We start from the raw sequence: 9994 nt of genomic DNA on the forward strand, positions 1-9994 counted from the left end.
TAGGAAGGCTCGCTGATTGATTGATCTAAATTCAATATCTGCATGGCTTTAACCAGGGTCTCCCGTGGTGGTTGGACTACAACTCCCATTATCCCTAGCTACCGTAACAGGACCTGTAGCAACGGATGATGGGAATCGTAGTCCAAAAAAGAGAAACACTGGCTTGCAGACGAAGTGTGTACAGTATTACACACACGAAAGATCATACCTTGAAAGCTTATACTTAGTTGATCTTTAAGGTGCCACTGGAATTATTTAAAAAGATTTTTTTCATCTTGTTATTATGGCTGATAGACAGACAGACATTAGATAGATAGATGATAAACAGATAGACATTAGATAGACATAGACAGACAGACAGACATTAGATAGATGGATAGATAGATAGATAGATAGATAGATGATAAACAGATAGATAGATAGATAGATAGATAGATAGATAGATAGATAGATAGATAGATCTGCAAGGGTGGGCTGGGACTGGAACCGGGGCATAGCTGCCAAGTTTTCCCTTTTCTCGCGAGAAAGCCTATTCAGCATAAGGGAATTTCCCTTTAAAAAAGGGAGAACTTGGCAGCTATGGACCGGGGAAAAACAAAAATGGGCAGAAACCGACATTATAAGGCTGGGGGAGGGGGGGCTTCACTTGATTGACAGCAAATGGCCACGACTGTGGCGTCACCGGGGGGAAGGGGTCTGAGGGGGAGGCCGTGGGTGGGTGGGTGTGAGAGAGAGTGTGTGTGATATAAACCAACTTTAACCAGTTTTCCTTTTAATCCGGAAACGGAAGAGGTTGCGTATCCGGGTCGGCCAGGGCAAGAGCCAGAACCGCTGTGAGAAGCCGCCTCCCCGGCCGCGGTCGCCTTCGAGGCCGATGGGTGACGCGCGGGAGCTTCGCAGCCGAGCCTCTGGGGCCAACGGCCCCCGGCGCCAGAGACCGAAGGCTCAGGTGAGTGTTGGGCTGGGGGGCTCCGGTGACGGGAGCGCGGGGGGGGGGGGGGGAGAGAGAGAGAGAAGGCCGGGTCATCCGGGCACTCCGCCTCCGTCGCAACCCCCCCCCCCCCCCGCGCCGCCGCCGCTGTTAACGACACACGGCCAGTCAGTCGGCCCGGCGCTCGCTCGCTTGCTCTCTCGGCGCGCGCCTGCGCAGGGATACTCCTTGGCCCCCCCTGGGACGCCGGTGTCAGTCTAAGGCTCGCTCTCCCCTTGGGAATGTGGTAGGTGGTGGGAAGAAAGTGGGGGTTGGGTTAAATGGTTGCATTTTAATATTTTGCTGGAAGCCGCCCAGCGTGGCTGGGGAAACCCAGCCAGGTGGGCGGGGTATAAATAGTATATTATTATTATTATTATTATTATTATTATTATTATTATTACTATTGCTCGATTCAATGCTACTGTGGTTATTATGTACAAGAAACATGGTGTACATTCCGTAAGGAAACCAGTAATATATATTACCAATAACCTTTATAACCAGTAACATAATATGATATTATATAGGGGGGGAGGGGGGGAGGTTGCCCCAGCCACTCTGGGTGCCTTCCTAAATATATATCAGTACATGATAAAACACTAAACCTTGAAATGCTTCCCTATACAGGGCTGCCTTCTAAACATTATATAGTTACTCATCAGTCAGAAATGTCACCATCATTATTATGTACAAGAAACACAATATACATACCGCTTGGCTGTAAGGAAATCAATATTACTACTGCTACTAATAATGATAAATAGTATTGAGTATTGAACTTTGGTTGGCTTTCAACAAATTAAGCACAGTAAAACATTGAACATTAGAAGCCTCCCTATACAGGGTTGCCTTTCAGATGTCAGATAGTTGTTTACTTTCTTGACATCTGATGGGAAGGTGTTCCAAAAAAACACAAAATATTAATATTCTCAGTCAAAACCAACAGCTTAAAAAAGCAGCTGAACCTCATAGAGCTTCCACATGTCTGAATTGGTGTTTTAAGGAGGTGCCAGGCTTTGGGAAGGAGGTGTGATAGGTTCTGACAGGGTCCCAGAAACAGCACCTCCTTCCCAAAGCTGGTAAAGCAATGACTAGGCTTTGGGAAGGAAGTGGGCAAATTGTAGGAGGCAGCATGATGCTGAGGAACTGACTGCCAAAAATGCCTGTGTCCCTTAGGCTGTGTGTTGGACTACCTTGTGCTAAAGGCTTTCATGTTGACCAAAGCACCAAACTTTGAAATGACAGCTGTCAAGGGCCACTCCTTTAAAATACACATTATTTAGATAATATTGATGCAGTGTTGTGGTTAGATCCAGCTTCACTGCTGCCTCTCTCTTCTTTGCGCTTTTTCTCTCTGTGTGCTTTGCCGTCCTGGTTATGGAGACATGGAAGATGTTTCTTCTGCTGTCGGTATACAAACTGTTTGGACTGGTAAAGCAGGGATGGTGTTCTCTGCTTCATCAGCCAGAAATAGCTTTCTGCAACAGAACAGGTAGGAGAGAATGGTGCATGGCCTAGGTGTAATGATAGGGGACTGTTTCCGGGGCTGCAGGCCAGATTAAGCTCATGGACCAGAGCTGGTTCCCCATCTCTGTGACTGGAGGTTCAGTTGGCTGACACTGTATAATTTCACTTTCAGCTAACTCAGCACTGATTTGGATCAGCACAGATTGCTGAGTGGATCATTTGTCTCTCTTTTTTCTTATTTGCAGAATGTGGCGTCGGTGACAGAAGACTTCACAGTGGATCGCTGTTCACCCAAAGTTGGCACCAATAAGCTGCAACAGACAATGTCTGTAGATGCCTCACCAGACTCCAAGTGTCCGATCTGCCTGGACAAGTTTGAAAATGTGGCCTACTTGGACCATTGTTGGCATAAGTTCTGCTTTCGTTGCGTGCAGGAGTGGTCCAAAAACAAGGCCGAATGCCCGCTCTGCAAACAGCCTTTCCACTCCATTGTGCACAGCATGAGATCGGAAGATGACTTTAAGGTTTATACAGTACGGCCTTCAGACACGGACTATTTCGCTAATCCTGACGGGAGGCGATTCCGTTACCGGACAACTTTAACAAGGGAGCGCCGTACGTCAGCTTATCCCCGGAGAAGTTCCTCTTCTCGAAGGACGGTGTCTCCTCCAGACAATGGGATTTTGTTTGAAGGGTTATCTGGCCAGACGACGAGGCAGAGAAATGCAGAAATGCATCAAATGATCAGGCGTCTTGCTTCGAGGCGACAAGCCAGCTTAGAAGGCAGGTCCATGCGTCAGATTCAGGAACAGGAGATCATCAACTTCCGAAGAGCTCTGTACCGCTCTGGCACACGTGTCAGGAGCATTGAGGACGGAGGGCGCTATAGGGACATATCGGCTGAATTTTTCCGCAGGAATCCTGCCTGCCTCCATAGGCTAGTTCCATGGCTAAAGCGTGAGCTCACAGTCCTGTTCGGCGCTCATGGGTCTCTGGTCAACATTGTGCAGCATATCATCATGAGTAATGTGACCAGATACGATCTGGAGAGCCAGGCATTTGCTGATGACTTAAAGCCTTTCTTACTTCATCGCACAGTACACTTTCTGCACGAGTTCATCAGCTTTGCCAGGTGCCCGTTTAACATAGAGGCATATGATCAGCATGCAAATTATGATTGCCCTGCTCCATCCTATGAAGAAGGGAGCCGGTCTGATTCCTCCATTATTACAATCTCCCCAGATGAGGCAGATGCTCAAGAACCAGACCATGGTTCCTTTGCATCTGGTATTGGTCAGGCACCATGGGATGATGAGACGCCTGGTCCATCGTACTCCACTTCAGAGCAGGTTCGTGCCGCTGTATCTACTGCTTTGGATACTTCGGAAAGCTCTGATGGAGAGCCCTCTGCTAACCCAGCTGAGCTGCAGGCTCAGTTACCGGCTAGCATGGAGATGAATGGTGACAGCTGCGATTCCTCCGATAACTGTGTTATTGTTGGCTACGTGAAACCGTTAGCAGAGAGAACACCCGAACTAGTGGAGCTGTCTTCCGACTCTGAGGAATCGGCTGGCGAGAAAAGCGAAGATGTGAAGGCAGTGCAGCCCATCCAGTATCATAGTTTCAGTGACTCCGATGCCAGTGGGTCCGCGTCACCATTCTCCATTGGGTCCGGAGATGGGAGCACCAGTTATAAAACCAGCGTGTCCCTACCCAATAAAAGGAAATCCAAAAGCAGTGAAAAAGGCAGTAGTAAAACCAGAGAACCAGCTACCCGATCTTGGCTACAAAGCTCTCCTACAAAAAGAAATGGCGACGATGACGACAGTTTATCCAAAAGGAGGAAATGTGAATCGCATTCACGTAGCAGAGAGCGTCGTGGCCTAAAAAGTAAGAGGAAGCATCGCAGTATGGAGAAAAGGAAAAGGAAAAGAGACGGTAGCAGACATAAGCATAGGAAGGACAAGAAGAGGTCAAGAACCCGAGACAAGAGTCTGTCTCGAAAAAGCCAAACTCTTTCTGTGAGTAGTGAGAGCATTGAATCTAGAGATCTAAGCCGATCTAGATCACACAGCAACGACTACAGCAAAAGTAGATCAAAGAGCAAAGACAGTGATTACTACGTAAGAGACAGTTACGTAAGAGATGGCAAGTACAAATGGGAGTGCACCATTTACAGCAGAAATTCAGCCCGAGATGGGTATGAATCTTCTTACAGGAGAAGGATTCAGGCCAGAGCTCGGTATTCAAGGCAGTCTGCTAGCCCTGACTACAGAGTGCAGTCCTTTTCTGAACGGATGAATACTCGAAATCCAAGAGGTCACAGAGAAAGCAGGTATTACTATTATGAGAGACGCAGATCAAGAAGTCGCTCCAGCAGCAGGTCGAGGACTCCTCCGAGAGGACCCGAGAGAGTGCGATCTGAAAAGCCCAGCGGAAAGAGGAAATATAAAACCCGTCACCTGGAGAGTGCCCAGGCAGGAAGTGAAGAAGCCTCTTCTGCAAAAGATGCAAGCGCTCTTGAAAACCCTTCGCCAAAATACAGGGGCTTTGACAAAAAGACAGGGAGCTTTTCGGACAGGCAACCTGAGGCCGAGAGTCGGCACAAGAAAAGGACGCAAATATCAAGGAGCCCAAGCGTGGAGATTATTTATGAAGGGAAAGCCACGGACATGGCAAGGCATCATAAAAAGAAGAGGAAAAGAGAGAGGAAGCCACGCAAGAACCACATTGACCCTTCTCCGTTTTCTTCTCCGGTGGTAATAACAATTGACAGTGACAGTGATAAGGACACTGAGATCCAGGAGAACACAGAGTATGAAAGTAGCATTTCCTGGAGTCCTACAATCCCGCAAAATGAGAGAGAGCCGGAGTCTCCTTCGTCGCTCTTGGAAACCAGAGACTGTAATTATGACAGAGTTGATGAATTGGAAAGTATGGACAAGGACAGCCTTGTTACTTCCACTACTAGGACGGTGGTAGAAGATGAGACTTCAAATGGAGACGTACAGCCGCAAGGAGCAGCCAACGGACACACCCCTACTTTGACAGACTGTGGTACTTCATCTAGCACAGGAAATCAGCCAAGCAGTGTAGAAGCTGACTCTGCCGGCCCCTTGCCAACCGCCAGAGCGCCTTTGCTGTTAAGGATCTCAAGGAAACTTATTGAACATTCACGTCAATTGGACTCGTCAGAGCAGAAAGTATAACTTCTAAGACAGAACTGTTTTCAGACGAGGATGTTCCCCCCCCCTCTCCCCCCAATCAGACTTTTCTTGAAAGTGACAAACTTTCTCATGGTTTCTGTGCTAAGAATTATGAAATCACTCATGCACAAAGAAGGTCTTTTCCTCCCATTTTATACATAAGCCCAAGAAAGTAGAAATCACTAATCTCCAACCCCCCCTCCCCCGAGTTTGTTTCCTGTGTCACAAAATCATACTGTTCCCCACTCCCCGCTGGCCACCCCTGTAATATAAATCCTCTGGTATCTCATAGCTTTTTTAAAATGTAAAGTTAGGAAATAAATTCAGGTTTAATTTTGCCATGTCCTTGATCTGCTTATATTGACTTTGCTTTGTGCCATCCACTTTAATGGAACACTTGCAGACCATATTTTCACTGCTCCTGCCCTGCCCTTCCCAGCTCCTCTCTTCCTGTGCTGTTTCACGCACTGGGTGGTACCCAACAAAGTCACGCTCAAGAGTAGACCCACTGAAATCAATTAACATTTCAGTGGCTCTACTCTGAATATGATTAACATTGGCTACCACCCTTTTTCAAGCAGTGGGCTGCTGGATCGACCTGAGGTACCCCGCCCTACCAATAAAGATCCATGGTTGTTAAATAATCTTGATTCAGGCTGCCCTTTGAGCAAGTGTTTCACAGGAGTTCCAATAAAGACTTTCCTGAAATCTATTATGTTTACCGCCTACACGCTTATTTGCTTTCTAGTTTGCGAAACCAATGAATATTGCTAGAGAAGCCCCATGGCATTTGCAAGTCTGGTTATCTTAAAAACAAAACTGCAGAATTTGTAGACAATCTTAGCACAATGATGGGAGACTAAGAAATAGTGATTTCCTGGTATTTTAGTGGAGTGCTAAACTGCCAGCAGAGGATGTAAGGGAAGAAGACATGGGAAGGTGAGAGCTCTGGTTTGGAACCAACGAGGTCCTAAAAGGCTTCATTGGTTATTCCCCATGAGCAGATCTCGCAAATTGATGCTTGAGTCAGCTGCTGATGCTGTATATTATAATAATAATAATAATAATAATTAATTATTTATACCCCGCCCATCTGGCTGGGTTTCCCCAGCCACTCTGGTCGGCTTACAACAGAAAAATGAAACAAAACAATTAAACATTAAAAGCCTCCCTAAACAGGGCTGCCTTCAGATGTCTTCTAAAAATCTGGTAGCTTTTTTTCTCTTTGACATCTGATGGGAGGGTGTTCCACAGGACAGGCGCCACCACCGAGAAGGCCCTCTGCCTGGTTCCCTGCAACTTGGTTTCTCACAACGAGGGAACCATCAGAAGGCCCTCGGTACTGGACCTCAGTGTCCGGGCAGAACAATGGGGGTGGAGACGCAAAATGAGCTGCTTAGAATGAATAGTTAACTTCGGATGGTGGGAAATTGGGTTGGTCTATAAAAGAGAAATGAAATAGATGTCATAATAAAATACAGAAGAGTGATGTCTTCTTAATTTGCCTGGGTTTGGGGGGCGTTTTTGGTTGCTGTTTTGTCTTGAGTGCTGAGCATCGCTCCTCATAGGGGTTTTAAGCTTACATCTTCCTATAGACATAAAAATGTAAGTCTGTCATTGTGCAGCTCCCGTTGGAGGATTTGTAGTGCCACACCGCTGTCCTGGATTTGCATGCAGTCAGAGAGCAGCCCCGTCGGAGGATTTCAGGCGTTTCATCTCAATCTTGGATTTGCACGAAGTCAGGGTTGCACAACAGTTGGGAATAAGATGGGAGAGACAGTGAGGGGGAAAGTGGTGATTTTAAACAATGGCAGAAGTTTGAGTAGAGTGAGCAGGGGGTGACATGGGGAAGAATGGCAATTTAAAACAAGGTTTGAGTTCAATAAAGGATTTTAGAAAGGCTCTCTTGCATTAGCTTTCTGGTACTGTATTGGATTCTGTGTGGTACCCATTTCTGCTAGTTCTCCTTGTTAAAACTTTTTTTAAAAAAGGAACAACCCCTCAGTGTCCCTCCATTGCTTGCCTATAGGCTCCAAAGACCATGAATCTGTTGCATTTTGGAAACTTTGCGAAGCAGTGTTTTATCATGCCTATCCATACATGCCTAGGAGACTTCTGGGTTTTTTTGCTTGGTACACAGTATTTAAGAGCTGCATTGTTTTTTTTTGTTCCCTCTGGGTAATATGCAAAACTAAAAACTTTATTGTTTAAAATAAATAAGTGAATTTATAGTGGTGCAGCTGGGTGTGTTTGCTGCTATTGCAGTTTCTGCATCAAATACCTGTATAATAACTACACTTGGCTCGGAAAGCTGGAAATGTATGAAGTTTCTGTTTCCATTTCTCAAGCAGAAGATGCAGGGAAGAGGGTGAATTACTGAAGCGGGAACCTGCCTGCTCCTTAACTTTTGTAATAGGGCTGCTGTGTGAGAAATGCAAACCTAAAGCCCCCTTTTGGTGGAAATCGGTCTTCTTAGCCATGGAATGAAGAATGAAATGTTTACTATCGACTATGCCAACAGATCAGTTTGATCAGTGCATGAATTGCAAAGGGGAAAGGTTGGGTGTCATCAATGAAATCCACTAGCCCTATTCTGTAAGCTCCCTTTGCTTGTCGTAAAGGTAAAGGGACCCCTGACCATTAAGTCCAGTTGCGAATGACTCTGGGGTTGTGGTGCTCATCATGCTTTACTGGCCGAGGGAGCCGGCGTTTGTCTGCAGACAGCTTCCAGGTCATGTGGCCAGCTGCTTCTGGTGAACCAGAGCAGCACACAGAAACGCCGTTTACCTTCCCGCCGGAGTGGTACCTATTTATCTACTTGCACTTTGATGTGCTTTCAAGCTGCTAGGTGGGCAGGCACCAAGCAACAGGAGCTCACCCCGTTGTGGCAATTTGGCGATTCGAACCGCCGACCTTCTGATCGGCAAGCCCAAGGCTCAGCGGTTTAGACCACAGCACCACCTGCATCCCTTGCTTGTCTTAGCCAATCTCAATCTCTTTGGCTATTGCTGTTAGAAGGCTACAGGAGGATATCTCAAAAGGGAAGAGTGGGCACAGACACGCTGCTGGGTGCCCTGTAATGTGAACATTGAAATTGTTGCCATAGGCATGGGATAAAAATGGTGGGGTGAAAACATAGAGAACTGCTATGAATATCTCATATTCTTCAACAAGAGAGGTAAACGAAATAACATGCAGATCATGGTACATTGCACATGTTGATGGTGTGCTTGATTTTCATAGCATTTCCTTTTTTGGGAGACATTTCTCCTTCCCTCAGTTCCAGCTGAATTCATGGCTCCGGGTAGCAGCTGCTTCTCCAAGGTTGTGGCGATGTCATCTTGGGGGAAGGTTCTGTGCAGGGGATTCAAGCTGTGGTGTGACCAGAAGACACGGAGGCGTCATCAGCCCTGCACCCATCCTAAGAACAGCCAGGTTCCTGCAATTATTCAGTTGGTGGGAGGATTCTGCAATACTGGAATGGTTTTGTGCTAGGCTGCAACAAAAGAGCAGAAGCTGTATTGTACCAAGGCCAATCCTTAGGAACATGAGGAGGAGAAAGTTCAGCATCCTGTTCTCTCTCAAGCTCCAGGGAACAAGGCAGAGGGCCTTCTCGGTAGTGGCGCCCGCCCTGTGGAACACCCTCCCATCAGATGTCAAGGAAATAAACAATGATCTGACTTTCAGAAGACATCTGAAGGCAGCCCTGATAGGGAAGTTTTTAATGTTTGATGTTTTATCAATATTATTAATATTCTGCTGTGAGCCTCCCAGAGTGGCTGGGGAAACCCAGCCAGATGGATGGGGTATAATTGCCCCTGAAGGCAATGATTTTCTTCTCACTTGTGATTTCCAGCAGCTGGTATTCAGAGGTGCATCGCCTCTAACACTGGAGGTACAATCATGGGCGGGCGTACCCAGGATCAAAACTAGGGGGGGGCATGCCAGCCACGCCCCCCACCCCCAGCCACCCGGTTGGCTGGCTGGCAATGACAGGGCCGGGATCCCCCCAGGAGGCGTGGTCAACGTCCATGCCCCCCCAGAGGGGAGGGCGCAGTTTCCAGCCGTTGCCAAGGCAGCACATGGAGCCACCCGCGCTTGCGCTTCTGCCTCACCCGCTCCTTTACCGGCAGCGGTGACTAAAACGAGGCAGCAGCAGTGAAGCTACCTCCATCGAGGGGAACCTGGTCCTGGGCTAACTTCAGCCCACACTCCTTCAAGTCACAGCGAGCAGAGCACAGAAAGTGCTGCCCCACAATGCTCTGCGGCACCTCATTTGCATACATGCAAGTTAGCCCAGGTCCAGGTTTCCCTTCCCAGCTTTGCTGCCGCTGCTGCCGTTTCGCTT

The 9994-nt window shown here is 47.4% G+C and overlaps 1 protein-coding gene across 1 annotated transcript; it reads left to right on the forward strand.

Moving 5' to 3' along the window:
- Window positions 1–718: 718 nt before the first annotated feature.
- TOPORS (TOP1 binding arginine/serine rich protein, E3 ubiquitin ligase) lies at window positions 719–6683 on the forward strand. The gene is made up of 2 exons (XM_035141089.2): window positions 719–949; window positions 2686–6683. The coding sequence occupies exons 1-2, from the start codon at window positions 875–877 to the stop codon at window positions 5647–5649; spliced, it is 3039 nt and encodes a 1012-aa protein (XP_034996980.2). The 5' UTR covers window positions 719–874; the 3' UTR covers window positions 5650–6683.
- The last annotated feature ends 3311 nt before the right edge of the window (window positions 6684–9994 follow it).

This window comes from Zootoca vivipara, chromosome 16 (genome assembly GCF_963506605.1).
Source record: "Zootoca vivipara chromosome 16, rZooViv1.1, whole genome shotgun sequence".
NCBI lineage: Eukaryota > Metazoa > Chordata > Lepidosauria > Squamata > Lacertidae > Zootoca > Zootoca vivipara.

Bases quoted from the DNA above. Each gene is read 5' to 3' on its own strand.
- TOPORS (XM_035141089.2), top strand. From the start codon at position 875: ATGGGTGACGCGCGGGAGCTTCGCAGCCGAGCCTCTGGGGCCAACGGC. The intron at 950-2,685 runs GTGAGTGTTGGG...TCTTATTTGCAG, and splicing joins GCCAGAGACCGAAGGCTCAG to AATGTGGCGTCGGTGACAGA.